Consider the following 16,257-nt stretch of genomic DNA (forward strand, 5'->3'; position numbering starts at 1 on the left):
TTGTGCACATGAATAGGATTATTATTTTAGAATGTAGTTCACACAGCTTGGCGAAGCTGACATTACAAAAGAGAAACTGGGAGGACTCACACCTGTGAAAACCAAGGAGGAGCTTAAAAGGCTCAGCAGAATTTCAGGTAGCCTATAAAACTCTGGTTAGAAATTACAAACAGCCATTTCACCTGCAGATAAATCAACAGGTTACATAAAAGCAAATTATTAGACTCAGCTGATTTTCTAGTTAACCAACTATCTAATTTGCAAAACCGTAACTATCATAAGCCCTATTAGACAGCATGGCTAAGTACCTTAGTAGTAAAGACCACAGAATGGATACTCAAATCCAAGCTTTACCCAGAATGATTCATGGAATTTACGTGGTTGACATTACTGCAGTCTCTTCTACGACTGCAGGGATTCCAGGAAGGGGAAACTCTAATTTACCATCTTCCAGAGGAGCAAAGAATCCCCAGATTCCCAAAATAAAGGACCCTCTCTCAAAAAGCTATTGGACTTGCTGTATCAAGCAAGAACACCGACAAAAGTATTTGGGAAATCTTGGGCTCCAGTGATCTTAGAAAAAGGTTAACGACACGTTCTGCTTTCACCAAGAATAATGAAACGCAGAGTCAACTAATACACCAAAGCGCTGTGGATACTTCAGCATGCAGCAGGGTCAAGTCAAGCACAGCTTTGCACAGGACAATTTGATCTGCCACTGACACTTCACTCAGCCACATTTACCTCAAACTTGAGTACTCAAGCATTACTGGACTCCAGTAGCTGTGGACAAAAAACTTCTACAAACACCAGCAACCCGCCCACCCATTTTCTCTTTTTGCCAGACTTCCATTCTTGGAGGTAGTTCTTTCTTCAGCTCTGCTGCATCATCTACCCAAGCCATGTTAGAGTACCATTCACTTCAGCTACACTTAGAAATACAGCAGCTAAATGCATTTGGAGTTTGCTTGCTTGAGTCTGAGACCAAGCTGTATACAGAGTTGGTCTATAGAAATGCACTGAACAGCTAATAGCTGAAAAACACTTCTGGTGGAAGAAAACTGCTCAGTAGAGGCATTCCAGAACTTTATTTCATTCTTTCCACAAAGAGCACTCAAATAAATGCATTTTCTTATAATGCTTAAGGCACAAAAAAGCAGCTCTTAGAAACTCACAGTGTAATTCAGAACCATACAATCACAGAATCCTTAGAGTTGGAAGGGACCCTTAAAGGCCATCGAGTCCACTCCCCTGCAGTGAACAGGAACACCACAGCTAGATCACATTGCCCAGGGCCTCATCCAGCCTGGCCTTGGCAGTCTGGAGGGACTTTCCCGGCTGAGTTTTCTTTATGAGGGTTGCAGTTGTACCCAGTCAGGCCCTATTCTTCTGGAAGCCCACTCCTACTTGATCTATGGCAGAAGTACTCTGTAGCACGAAAGAAAGCAAGATCCTGGGGTTTCATGGCATACAGCAGGAATACGAAACAAAAAAAACAAACACAAAAACAACCCACTTTTTCAGATCAGATATGTCTGCCAGGGAAGGTCTTACTCTGACACTTCATTACTCATTTGCTAATCGTGTCTGTATTAGAACGTTATCACAGAGTCCACCGAGAATAAAACTGTCTTTCCCTCAGAGGCCCTTATGCTAATAAAACAAACTGATATTTATTAATACTCACCCTTCAATTCTAATTCCAAATGCAGTTAAAATAACATAAACCACACACATAAAGCATTTTGCATCTGCTTGCTTGCAGAATATAAAACATAACCAAGAAACGCATTTATGAGACGTTCTCAGCTGGTCACTGAAACTGCCTTTTTTTTTCTCCCCCACTGCCTGTTTCATACACCATGAAACTGGAAAAATACAGTTCAAGGACATGCCATGCACAAAAGGAATTTATGTAGCAATTGAGCTGGCTGTTTATGGTTCATTTCTTTCAAAAAGTAGAAATGAAGGAAGAAATTTAAATACTGCTCCAAACGCAGGAGAATCAAGCCCACTACAATTAAAGCAAAGAAATCAAAGAAAAAAAAGGTGCTTTCTGGTGCATATTTTGGCAGTTTTTAAGACCATGATACTTGAGACCTATAAATTTCTTCTCATACAATAGAGGTGCCCACACTGCTGAACGTGTTCATGTATGCACTATGAGATACTATGAACTACACAGACTCACTCTTGGCTGTAAAAGGTAACAGAGCTACACAAAGCTCACAGGAAGGAGAGCATGATTCTGTGCGGGCAGGCCAACTCCAGTGTAAAATCAAACTCCTAGTTTAGAAAAGAGCAACATTTACAATTACTATTTTATTTTTTAAAGTGTCCAGTTCCCTCTTTTACATGTATCTAGCCCTTACAATATGCTTAATTGTCCTAGATGACAAACCCACCATCTGGGGTATATTTATTTCAAATTGGAAGATATGTTTTGATTACTAATTCTGATTTTCGTAATCAAGGAAACCAATGGTCTGTATTTAAATAACAAAAACTATGATCTGAGATGCATACCTTACTGACCAACACTTCAAATTAGACGACAAAACAGTGTTTTATCACAAACAAATTTAATGCATTTGGCAAAAAAAGTTAATGCAAAGGCTGCTCAGTGAAGCCAAACTGCTCAGATACAATCTCGACTAGTCAAAACCTTTTTATTTTTAATCACGCAACTCTTAAGTACAACTATTTTGTGTGGTTTTTTTTTAAATCCCTTAAGGCAGACAGATTTAACAAGCAGAAATCCACGTCTCACTTCCCTATTAAATCTAAGATGTTGAACTACACCCTTAAAGTACTGCATTGCCATTGCTGCCCACATTCAACAATATCCACACTGAGGACAGATCTGATGACCAAAAGAAAGCTCAGTATTTGGGGTAAAAGCTTGGTTACTGGACAAACAGCAAGATTTAAGAGTTTTGTACCATCACATGACAAGCACTATCCAAAAGGTAACACAGCTTGAAGGGACATACTGCTGGTCCCCAGCTTCCAACTCCAGCCAGGTTAATGGAAGGGATGAAAAGAACATTAATGAGTAGGCTGAGTTTTAAAAAGTCATTATCAATCTTCTTTGAAGTGCTGGAGTCCTTCCAATGTTCATATAATGAAGTTTTAATCTAGTAGGGCAGTTACTGAAAAATAACCTCACAAAATTAAATTAATCTAAATTTACCTTCTCAGATTTCATTCAAATTTAAGAGCTGCAAACACATAAGCATCTCTTCGATTAAGTTAAGTTATCTCTTCGTATACATTACTCCACTCCATGCATTTCAAAACACTATGGATTACAGAAATACATTATCCGTACATTATACTGTATCCATCTCAGGATTGGGCACGTTGCCTCATTTTTTCTTTTCAAAGCAATGACAGATCTCTACCCATTTCTCTAAGTTATCTAGTTAAATAACTTCTGCAAATTTCAGCTGTCCAATTCCACTTCATAGGGTGCATGCTGGCATTTGTCAGCACTGCAAAGCCATCAGATGTTTTCAGCTTGCATAATAATAAGCAGAAGTGAGTATGTTGACAGTTGCTACCATATGCCCCTTCAATGTGAAAAACAGCACAGGTAGGTATGAAAGATGGGATCAAAGTCCCCTCTACAGAAGCCCGCCTCCTCTCCAGAGCAGGAGGAGCTGTTTACTTACTGGTAACAGGGAATCTGAAGGCAACTTTATGCATCCACATCACCCCTATTCAAGCTGATTCATAAGCTTTTACCTTGGGATGAATCACTAGTAACATTATGACCAATGGGGTAATTCTCCATATAAAATGTACACGATTTTTCTTGAATCTTTTTCCACTCATTAGAACAAGTGGACACCACCACAGTATCATAGAATGGTTTGGGTTGGACAGAACCTTTAAGATCACCTAATTCCAACCCCCTGCTATAGACAGCGACACCTCCCACTACACCAGGCTGCTCAAAGCCCCATCCAGCTTGGCCTTGAACGCCTCCAGGGTGGGAGCATCCACAACCACTCTGGGCAATCTGTTCCAGTGTCTCACTTCTCCCACAGTAAAGAACTACTTTCTATAGTCTAAACCTACCCTCTTCTTGCTTGAAGCCAATTCCCTTCATTCTGTCACTACATGTTTTTATATAAAAGTCCCTTCCCAGTTCCTTTCCTGTAGGCCTCCCAAGACTGAAGAGCCCCAACTCTCTGTCTGTCCTCATAGGGGCAGTGCTCCAGCCACCTTTGTGGCCTTTCTCTGGTCCCACTCCAACAACTCAATGTCCTTCTTGTGCTGGGGGCCCCAGAACTGGATGTAGTATTCCAGGTGAGATCTCACAAGGAGAGCAAAGAGGTACCTCCCCCAAAGTGCTGGTCACACTTCTCTTGATGCGACCTAGTTGGCCTTCTGGAATGCAAGCACATGTTACCAGCTCACACTGAGTCTTTTCATCAGCCAGCACCCCCAGATCCTTCTCAGGGCTGCTCTCAAGCCATTCTCCACCCAACCTGTATCTGTGCTTGGGATTGCCCTGACCCAGCTGCAGAACCTTACGCTTGGCCTTGTTGAACTTCATGAGGTTGGCATGGGCCCAGCTCTCAAGCCTGTCCAGGTCTCTCTGGATAGTAACTCTTCCCTCTGGTGTGTCAACTGCACCATTCCGCTTGTTGTCATCTACAAACTCAACCCCACTGTCCATGATGCCTACAGAGACATTAAATAACATTGGTCCCAGCACCAATCCCTGAGGAGCACCACTCATCACTGGCCTCCACTTGATTGACTTGTTGACTGGAAGTCTCTAAGTGCAACCATCCAGCCAATCCCTTATCCAGTGAGTCATCAAATCCATTTTTCTCCAATTTGGCAACTAGGATGTCATGCAAATCAGTGTCAAACACCTTGCACAAGTTCAGGTAAATGACATCACTTGTTCTTCCTTTATCCACTGACACAGTTAACTCCATCATAAAAGGCCACCAATTTTGTCAGACATGACTTGTCCTTGGTGAAGCCATGTTGGTTACCAACAATAGCCTCATCTTTTATTTTCCATGAGCCTTAGTAGGGGTCTTCAGGAGGATCTGCTCCATGAACTTGCCAGGCACAGATGTGAGACTGACCTGTCTGCAGTCAGCAGTAATTCTAACTCTCCATAAAAAGTATTTAGTAATTGCTCTTTGTTAAAAGTTCTAGGGTCTTTCGCTTGGAAGTGAATCAGTATTTCTCCCAAACCACAATTTTCATGTCAAACAGCACATTGTGTACACGTGTGAAAGGAAAAGAAAATTAAGGTCTGTACTCTAACAAAAATGATCATTTCTAACACACAGATATCAATGGCCAGTTGCATCTGCCAGCACAAAAATATAGAAAAAAACCTTCAACACACATTTGAAGTAAATACAAACCAAATTTACAGACGATAGAGAGATTTGGGAAGATCATGGAGTAGATCCTCTTAGTTATCACATTAAGGCACATATGAGATGAAGAGGTGATCCAAGACAACGAGCATGGCTTCACTAAGGGTAGATCTTGCCTGACCAATCTAGTGGTCTTCTATGATGGGAGTGATGGCATCAGTGGACAGGGAAAGGGTGATGGATGTCATCTACCTGGTCTTCTGCAAAGACCATCCTTCTCTCTAAATTGGAGTGGTACAGATGTGAATTAAAAACTGATCAACTGATTAAGAACTGGTTGTCTGGCTGCAGCCAAAGGGTTGTGAGCAACAGTTTTATGTCAGGGTGGAGGCCAGTCAAGAGTGGTGTCCCCCAAGGGTGAGTCTTGGGACCAGTGCTCTTCAACATCTTTATCAGTGACACAGATGATGGAATCTAATGCACCCATAGCAATTTTGCAGAGATACCAAGAATGAGTGGTGCAGCTGATACACTGCAAGGAAGGGAAGCCATCCAGAGGGACCTGGACAGACTGGAGAAGTGGATCCTTAAGAAGCTCAAAAGGTCAAGTGCAAGGTACTGCTCTTGGGCCAGGGCAATCCCAAGTACTTATACAGATTGGGGGAAGAACTCCTGAAGAACAGCCCTGCAGAGAAGGACTTGGGGGTCCTGGTGGATGAGAAGCTGGACATGAGTCAGCAGTGTGCCTGCAGACCAGAAGGCAAACTATATCCTGGGATGCATTAAAAAAGGGGTGGCCAGCAGAGAGAGGGAGGTGATTGTCCCCCTCTACTCAGCTCTTGTGAGGCCTCATCTGGAATACTGTGTCCAGCCCTGGGGTCCCCAGCACAAGAAAGACCCAGAGCTCTTGGAACGAGTCCAGAGGAGGGCCACTAAAATGATCGGAGGGCTGGAGCAGCTCTCCTGTGAGGAAGGGTTGAGGGAACTGGGCTTGTTTAGCTTGGAGAAGAGAAGGCTCAGGGGACACCTCATTCTGTCTTTCCAGTACTCGAAGGGAGCCTAATAAACAGGAGGGGGAGTGACTTTTTACAGGGGTTGATAGTGACAAAACAAGGGGAATGGTTTTAAACTAAGACAGGGGAGTTTTAGGTTAGATATTAGGAGGAAGTTTTTCACTCAGAGGGTAGTGACACACAGGTTGCCCAGAGAGGTTGTGGATGCTCCATCCCTGTAAGCATTCAAGGCAAGGCTGGATGTGGCTCTAGGCAGCCTGCTCTAGGGGTTGGTGATCCTGCCCGTAGCAGGGGGGTTGAAACTAGATCCTTCAGGTCCTTTACAACCCAGGCCATTCTGTGATTCTATGATTTAGAGAACTGCATTTATGTTGATTCTATTGCGTACCAGTAACTCCTGTTCTCTGAACTACAGAAACCACTAGGTGAGGTTTGGTAGCGTTTTTTTTGGATTAGCTGGTTCTATGAGGCAGGCATACTGAGGCCTCCTTTACTGTTTAAAGGCTACTAACTGTTCTGAGAGAGGGTCTGACTCCTAAAGTCTTTTCTGGCTTGTGGTATTGTTTTTTTTTAACCAACTGTTCCACAAAGATGCTCAACCCCATAAAACATGCACAGAACAAAGATACCATCTTCACAAGCCACCATAGCTGGAGGTCTCATTCAGTAACTGCCTGAGAGAGAAGCAACCACCTAGATGATTTACAGTGTCTCCAGCTGTAAATTCCACACAGTGAAAACAAGTGATGTCCTCATTCCACTTTCAACAATTAAAACCTTTTCACATAGTATCTTTGCATCATGCCACAGTTACTCCTGCAAGTCAGAAATGGTTCTTTTTAATTGAGGTCCAAGCTTCATCATCCCTGTGTAGTGAGATTTTGTTTACAGGCCCTCATAGCCTCATGCAGAATAGAGGAAGAGAGCTAAGAGGGATGACAGCCACAATAGTCAAGAACAGTGTGAGCAAGCACTTTTCAGGTGTCACACATTCCCCAGCAAAAAATATGTAAGCGTAACTCTATAAGCGGTTGATTTTCTCATGTCTTTACTTAGACAAGTTATCTCTGAGTACATATGAAAGAATTTAGGAACATCTTTAGAAGTACGTAGACTCTGAGGCCTGCTTTTTTCTTAACTTTAAAAGCATTGATTACCCTTCTTACCAGTTGCTGAAGAAGTTCAGCACAGCCCTCCAGGCTATGTAATTAAAAAAAAACTAATAATAATTCAGATTGTCCTACCTTTTTTTTTTACAGCACTCACCAGAAGTGAGATGATTTATTAAGGAGAGACTTCATTCTCAGAAATAAGTAATCCCTTTTTTGGGTGGTATTAATAAACAAATTAATCAAGTGCCAGACTCGCATACACAATTTCTGATAGAACAGAGTGACACAAATTTAAGAGGAAAACTGTGCAGGAACCAGTTATTATGGGACCAGCCTTGTCCCACTAGATAAGGGAACAGCTCTCCCCACAGTTCCGAAGGTTTTGGTTCCCTGAGCACAGCTGTTACACAAAAAAAACAAACTTCAATTTTAAACAAACCAGAACCATCAAAGTGACTTCTGTCCAGCAGGGAACAACTGTATCTTGCTTAAACCATTTCAAACAGTAACAAGTATTACATATGAAATTTGGAAAATTTGTCATATTAAGGAAAAATTATTTATTTAAAGGCTTATTTTAACAACAATCTTCTGGCACATTTAAACCAGCTGTTTAGTTGTTTTGTTTTTCATTGTTATTTAGACATTTTAGCTTTCAGTAAGTGATTAACAGATTGCCTGTGTGTATTTTCGGTGATTACAAAATGGCACATCTGTAGAGCAGCCATGATAGTCTTCAGGTATGTTCTCCTAATCTAAGAAGAAATTCACTGAGAAGTACAATTTCATTCAACAGTAAGGACTTCATCCTAAGATCACTAGGCTTACAAGAACTAGTTTGTTGTTATACTCTCATGCTATTTATGGATGCGTCTAAGAAAAACGGATCCAATTTTAAAGCTTGCTTCATTTGTGTCAGCTCCTTCCTCTCCTGGCAATTTCCTTTACTTTCAGGACCTCAGTTGGCTTCTTGTGGCCATTTTATTCCATGCAGAACCAGGACATTATGTAATAGTTTCCTTTTTTTGATAAGTTAAATTTAGCCGATCAAATTTGCGGGTGATCTACTGATAAACAAAATAATTAAATGGTATTTTCTAAAGATTTTAATGTCACTATTGAGCATAAAAGGGCCATACAAAATTAACAAGAAAATCAATGCCCCTTGAAAGCAGCTACTTCTACACAAATAAAAGCAGTTGTGACAGACTTCGAAGCAGAGTTACCATCATATAATTTAAGATATCCATTTCCTGCAGTGAAAGCCAGACTTTTTTTGGCTGATGGAAGTATTTGAAAAAATAAGCAACTCATCAAACCTCCTAGAGGTCTTCTTGTAGACAGGAAACACTGAGGGAATACATTTTGAGTTCTTTTGTTTACAGACACTGAATAAATGTGGTGACTGGTTTATCCAGTGTAACAAACTTTTAGTCTTTCAACATATCCTTAATTTCACCCTTTGTTACTGAGGGATACTCGAGTGACTTGGAATTAGCACAATTTATACATCTTGCCTTGTAACAATTCTTGATCTGAAAAGAGCTTCCTAAAAACTAACATTTGCAGGATATATTCCCTCTCCCTTGGCTTTGCAAATCACTTGCATAATTGTTCCATGCAGCGTTGACTGAGGCTGAGAAACCTAAATTTTGTAGTAGAATAAAAAGGCAAGAACACCTAAAACCAACGTCTTGAGCTAATCACCAACCCAACTCATCTCTGTTATCAAATGCCACTTCTATTACTTCCTTATCAGCTATCTTAATAGCTTATCAGTGCAGTACTGTGGCATTTATATCTCAGAACATCTTGGAAAATTACGCTACTTCCACCCATTCTGGCCCCGTTTTTATTTAAATAAAATGAATGTGGCTACTCAAGGTGACACTTAAAAGCAACTTTTAAGGTGAGGGTGCCCAGGATTTACAGTTTTACAGTAGTGAATGAAAGATTTCATTTTGCTACCAGCATTGGCAGATCTGGCTGCACCTCCTACAGCAGTGCCCTGCAGGAAAGTCCAGAATCTGACTCAGGTCTCCAGCACATCTGAAAGACAAGGAAGTACTGACTGCCACCTCTATGCTGCAGTTCAGTTTGAAAGAACAATCTCCAGCTAAACAAGTCTGAAAACAAAAACTAACATTACAGGGGATATATGAAGAGATGCTTGCATTTGGCAAAAAGAGGACAGAATAGATCAGTTAAGGGAGGGAAAACTGCTCACATGATTCCTTTCTTTTCTGCAGGTTCTAATCGCTTTCCAAAATCCCACAGAGCTATTAAGCAAGAACAACTGCATCATGCCCCTTCAAATTTCACTCATCACAGTATTGAATATGCCCCAAATTCCTGCTGGATAAGTGGACTTCTCATTTTCTTTCCACTTGCTTTAATTATCCATAATCAGCTCACCTCTGAAGATTTATGTTATGTATGCTAGACTTACATTTCTGTAGAGAATTACAATTGCATCCTTAATAGGATGAAACAAACAACATTCTTTCATTCAGCACCGGGAGTGTTCCAGGAAGAGAAGAAAAATGCAACTATTGAGGTTACTGGAACACAGTTGCAATCAAATAATGTAAATAGCATAAATGCAGCAGAATGCACACAGTATCAGAAGAGATTGTTAAACTTGGTATAACATTTTTCACAGAAAATAAGCTAAAACATTTTGAAAATATGCTCTAATTTTTGAAGGTCGTCACAAGCTTAATCACCACCAGTAAAAAAAATACAATTATTATTTACTTTCTAAAAAGTGGAAATAAAAACCACAGGTGTCTTGTTCATATCAACACTTTTCCATCAAGCACATACAACATAATCTGGTTTTGGATTAGAATCTCTCATACAGAGCACTGGCACAGGTTGCCCAAAGAGACGGTGGATGCCCCACCCCTGGAGCCATCCAAGGTGAGGCTGGATGGGGTTCTCAGAAATCTGATGTAGCTGTGGTGTCCCTGTTCATCACAGGGGAGTTGGAACAGATGAACTTTAGAGGTCCCTTCCAACTCAAATGATTCTTCGAATTCATGTGGGAAGACCACGGCTGTTATCACCTCTATCATCTCTCCTTAACCCACACATCAATAAGCACCAGTCTGGAAAAGGGAGCTTGATTAAGCTCTTTTCCATCCACTGCAGGATTTCCAATGGTCCAAGTGGGAACTCATGGGAGAGATCCTGTCTGCAAGAATTCTGTTTTGCTGTGATCTCCATCTGCAACAGAGGCAGGAAGGAAGGAGAAAGAACAAGCCAAAAATTGCTGTATAGCTTTTAGCTATATAACCAGAAAGAAAAGATTAACACTTAATTGATCATGAAGCTATCAATGTCCCCCAAACTGGATTTCAATCCACAGCACTGAAAACCTGAGCCTTCCTCTCAGTATCAACACACAGTAAAAACAAAAAACCCATCCTGCAAATTGTGTTCATTTATTCATTCTGGCCAGATTGCATTCTGTATTGAAAAATTACAAATAATTGCTTATTCTCTTAGACATCCATTTCAGACTACTTTTGCTGCAAAAACATTTTTGCACTGAATGATATTTGATAATCAGAGTCATCAAACTGAACTGACAGGTGCAGATTGAAGCCATGTTTAAGCTACGTAGCCACTAAGCATGGGACTGCATTGCAGCAGTCAAAGTTTTTTCTGGCTTCAGAAAACTACAGGACAAATCCATTGAGGATAACTAAACACCCACACAGACCCTGAGCACTGAACTGCCAAAAGCTCAAAGTGCATCTGTGTAAAATACTAGCATACAACTTGTTACCTTCACATGTACTTGCTGTTGGCCACAAGTAGTATTTCTGGTGGTTACAGCTTTAGTCTGACCTAGCAGAGATCTGTCTTCATACTTTTAAAGTAACAAGAAGTAAAGCTTGACTGCACAAGCAAAGCACTGTAAGTATAGAGTAACTTCAAGCAGTTACAGCTTCAAATCCATTCCCTTGGTTGGCATTACAAAGTAGTGAAGAGAATTTTAAAAGACAAATAAAATAATGGCTATTTAATAGAAGCAAGGATTCTCTCTTTTCAAGCGCTTTATTTTCTGATTACTGTATAGAATCAGCAGAAAGAATCATATTGTTAGAAATGCAGCTGCTATCTACAGCAGCATTGCTCATGATTTTCTTTCCTGTGATTTGAGCCATGCCCACACACATCACATAAACAACATTCCTGAATTCAAAATAAGAACCTACTACTTCTGCACTGCAGTTAGCTAGGGAAATAACGGACTGTGTACATCAGACCTCCACAGCTTGGGCTCACGTGGGTTTTGTTCACCATCTTTTCAACACATTTAGTTTACTCACGAAGTTTTATATTTCAGGCAACCAAATACATCCCACTTTTGCTCAAATATCACTCCATCCTGCCTCATTCAGCACCCCGTTCATACAGTATTTTGGGTAGTTTTACCCTGACAAATCTGGAAAGGAACAAATTAAAAATCAAAGATACTGCATTTCTTGCAGATTATCTGAAGAGCACAAAGCAATGACTTGATTACAAGCTAAAAAAAATTCTCAAAAAGGTAAGCTAATTTAAGGCATTTTTAAGAGAATAAAAATGGTATCAAATTGTATACTGGGGCTCAAGATTGAGAAGTTTGACTGTAGTGTAATTTTATCTGTAAACAAGCAAAAACCTAAGTTTTTGGAATTTGTTGAACACCTTTCAAGTGCTTGTCCTTGAAATGCATTCCTACTCTTTCTTTACTTTTAATTAACCTTTATTATTTTATTTACACTTTAGAAGAGCATGTATGAAGAACATTATATTTACCTCAGTAATTTCCTCTTTTTAGCAGAATCTTCTGGGGTTTTTGAGGCCTTGCCTGACTGTTTCTTAGGCGTTTGTAGAAGGGCCTGTGCAGACTTGAGCCAATCACTGGCAGGTCTTGCTGCAGCTTCTCCCATACCTGATGGGAAACTGAACTGCAGTTTCTCAGTGAATCCTGGATTAGTGGCCTCCATGCCCACTTCTTCCACACAGTCATTGTCTGATGAATATTCAGAAATTTCTGTCAACTAATGAAATAAAAATAAAGAGGTATTAAAGCAGAACGCTAATGAAATAAGATAAATTACATGAAAATCTGGTTTATTTTCAGCTACGGGTTTATATGGACAATAATCAATAAATTCAATTACAATTTATTGATTCATATAACTTGAACAACTCCACTGTAAATGCACATTAATTTTTTTCTAAGTCAGTATAAACTGCTGAATATAATGATCATCTGTTGAGAGAAAATGAGATGAGTAATATCTGTTCTAAAATAACAAGATCTGGAGAAATCATCGAAAAGCTAAGTCAATGCCCATCTCCATCAGAAGTCTCCAAACAAGTGTCAGGATTAAAACAGATTCTTAGGAAAACAGACACTAGTGAGGAAAGGAATCATGAGTGGCAGGAGAACTGAAAGGAAATAGAGAAGTTACATCTGGATTCAGGTAAGTACAAAGTTTTCTGCCCTATTTTGAGGTGAGGAAAACAAACAAAACACATCACGTGTCTCTACACGAGACAGAAATTGTAGCTGGCAAGTAGTATTTGACATTTTGATAAAAATGAATTTAACCACTACAGCTAGCCTTCATGCACATCTAGCAGGCCTGTGGCTTCCAGGGAAGGTTTCAGAGGCATCGCACCCAGCTTCAGATGCCACCAGGCCACATCCACAGAGCTCCTGGGAGGAACCCTGGTCAGCAGCCAGGGCCATCAGCAAGCAGACAGCTGGAGCTGAGGTTCCTAAAAACCTTGCTGGCACTCCTCTCACAGAAATTCACAGGACACACTGAACCAAGGGAGTGTGAGAAGGTCCCAAAACAAATCTGGAAAGGGAGTTGAAAGGATTAGGGGAGTGCCAACAAGAAAAAAATAAAAAAAAACCAACACCTGCCTTACTCTCCTGTAGGGCTCCTGCACAGGCAGGGCAGGGCAGGGCAGCAGGTTTGGCTGCCAGAGGTAAGCTAAGCAGGCTTCAGTTGTTATGTAAGTTACTATCTCTTGACCCAGTATTTCTTAAAACACTGAGTACTAAGGAACATTAAGCAAAAATACTTGGAAATATGAAGAAAAATAAACATATGGCCATTAGTCAGGCAACTGCACAGCCATTTATCCTTCCAGAGCAGTACAAAAGTGCAGTATGACTGCTCACTTCTAAATAAGAAAAGAAGCCATTCATTCAAGTCATATTCTAATGAACTGATTCTCATTTACTGAAAGGAACTTAAATGGCATTAGACTGCCTGCAAAACTACACTGAAGCTGAGCTACAGGGCATGTTTATAATTGATGTTTTTGTCTCATTTTCCCACTGCTGTAAGCTGGTTAGCAACAAAAAAGCAGCACAAGTGCTAGTGGAGTGAGCATGGCCCAGTTCCAGCGCAGGGACACAGCACTGCCCCACTCCAGCAGCCTTCCACAAAGCCCTGCTGTAGGGCAAGCAACTTCAGCTCACCCCTGGAAAAGCCAAAAGCCAGTGGACACCTGCAAAGCGTTAGGTTCACGTTAACAATAGGGAAACTGGAAAAGAAACAAGGACTAACTAGATCCAGATAATGCTGCTCCCATCACAGAATAAAATGAACCTGTTTAACAGCTCTCCACACAGGCTGTCTGACAAATGGCTGAGATAAAGACTTTTTTAAAAGACATAAGGCAAAAGGGAGGGAAATCACTGCATTCACTAATACTGCATGTTGTTAATTAGCCCAATCAGCTGAAAGCAATGTTTTTCAAATGTGGACAACAAAAGCCCGAATACAGCTACTGCCAGCTCTCTTATGTTCTTCACGTAACTGATGAGACACTGTGTTCATGTTCTAAGCGCTGACATAAGTACTCTGGAAACTGGAAGGACCTTTTAAAGTTGTCCAGAGAAGAGTTGCTAAAAGAATGTAATTCATATCAGTCCGTGATTTTGCTGTTTTAAACAACAGTCAACACTCATCCCTTGGCAACAACATTTCTCTGAAAACAAACTCCTTCCACATTGGAAAAGGGCCAGAAATAAAAGGTTTCAAGTGGTACAAAAGCAGTAAGCAAGTGCTTTGTTCTTAAAACACTGATGCCTTAGGAGTGTTTCAGTTTTACACAAATTGCTCCGATACCCGGCGTGCCCAAAGGATGCAAGCTTCAAGTCCTCCCCACACGTAAAATGCAAATCAGGAAAGCCCTTGGGATGTAATTGAAGTCAAGCACATTACAATCCCACAGACTGTTGTAAGAGTTTGAGAAGCTTTCTTAAGGCTTGTCTAATAAATCATTTCATACTTCTATTATTTATTACTGTATACTTGTTTAGACTTAACTTCCCTAAGGAAACCACACTTTGAGGTGTGGATTCTTTGTTTATTAGTGCTTTTTTGTTTTGTATTCTCATTGTTTTTTAATTGGTCTGTTAGCATTAAAGAAAAGACTTTAAAAATGGAGAAGGAAAACAAGGAAGAAAAGCTTTCAAATTCTGAACATCATTCAGGCACCATCAGAAATACATCCTGAAGAAAATATTCTCAAAACTTACACGATTTTTATGCGTGCAGAAAAAAACCCAGCATGTCTACCAATATTATGGCGACAGACAGCTGACGAAAAGAAAATCATCTGAATTCTTAGGCTCACTTTAAAACGACTACAGGTATCTACTGAACAGTACACCATTTGTAAGTGTCCCAAATACGAATTTTCACAAGGTTTTTGTTTAGTGAGTTGGTTGGCTTGTCTCAAAATAACGTCATCCACAGTTGCATCACTGTGAGTTTCTGGAGAGTGTCACTGCTAAGGACAATGAAATATCACATTAAAAGTAGCTGACCTTTCTACATTGCTTGTTACGTTGAAATATCACCCCCCCTCCCCCTTATTTTTTAAGTTACAGTGCCAAAAGGCATGCTGCTCACAATACCCAGTCAATTTCTCCACCTTAATCTCTTCCTCCATCTTACACCCAATTAACCATCCTCACTCCATATAGTCCATTGAAGACTATCCACTAAGATTTCCTTTTCATTTCCAGTAACGACCTTGCCACAACACCCTCATTTATCATGTGCTAACCACTTTCTCATTTCCCAGAGATGGGGACACACACACAAAAAAAGTAGGAGCTGACCTCACGCTCTCTCACTAAGACAACAAACATGGCTCATTTTTCATTTTTGTTCACTTTTAGAATAAATTGATCTGCTCTCTGTATGTTTTCATTTGAAATGGCTTAAATGCTGCTCTTCTATGACTCTTTCCTTTAACGGAAAAATGACTTTAGCATAAATGCACAGAATGGTGCCATTTTTTCCACTTAGATTTGTCTAGAAGAAAAAAGTCAACAACTACCATAGTTGAGCACCCAGGGCTCTGCATCTGAAAGACAGGTTTACATCAAAATGCATCAAAAGATATCTCTGAAGATGGATTTATGACGCATTTTTGACTGCACTTACCAGTACACGTTGGATGGCATGAACACGGAAATAAATATAAGACAAGAAACAGCAAGCTTGCCCCCTTGCCCAACAAGTTAAAGTTACTAAAAAAGACAAGATCAATTCAAATAAAAGTCAAACAAAGGTACCTTCCCATGAGATCACACATTTTGCACCCAGCAGCAGAGCTGCTAACATGCTGTGAATACTTCCAAGACTTCTCCTCAATAACACAGCAATAAATTGAGAAAGGGTTAGATTCTCCATATAAATTTTCCAAATTCAGCACAGAAGTACTCAACTTCTTGTACAAAGC

General features: G+C 40.3%; 1 protein-coding gene across 2 annotated transcripts in view; it reads right to left on the bottom strand.

Moving 5' to 3' along the window:
• The window catches only part of SPIDR (scaffold protein involved in DNA repair), a 193,030-nt gene that overhangs the window by 132,891 nt on the left and 43,882 nt on the right, over positions 1–16,257 (bottom strand). For both annotated transcript variants that reach the window (XM_065751936.1, XM_065751938.1), the window contains exon 6: positions 12,292–12,536. In XM_065751936.1, the coding sequence (XP_065608008.1) occupies positions 12,292–12,536 (245 nt within the window). The remainder of the gene's footprint in view (positions 1–12,291; positions 12,537–16,257) is intronic.

Source organism: Cyrtonyx montezumae, unplaced genomic scaffold (assembly GCF_038088225.1).
Source record: "Cyrtonyx montezumae isolate F1298 unplaced genomic scaffold, pur_monq_1.0 scaffold_8, whole genome shotgun sequence".
Lineage (NCBI taxonomy): Eukaryota > Metazoa > Chordata > Aves > Galliformes > Odontophoridae > Cyrtonyx > Cyrtonyx montezumae.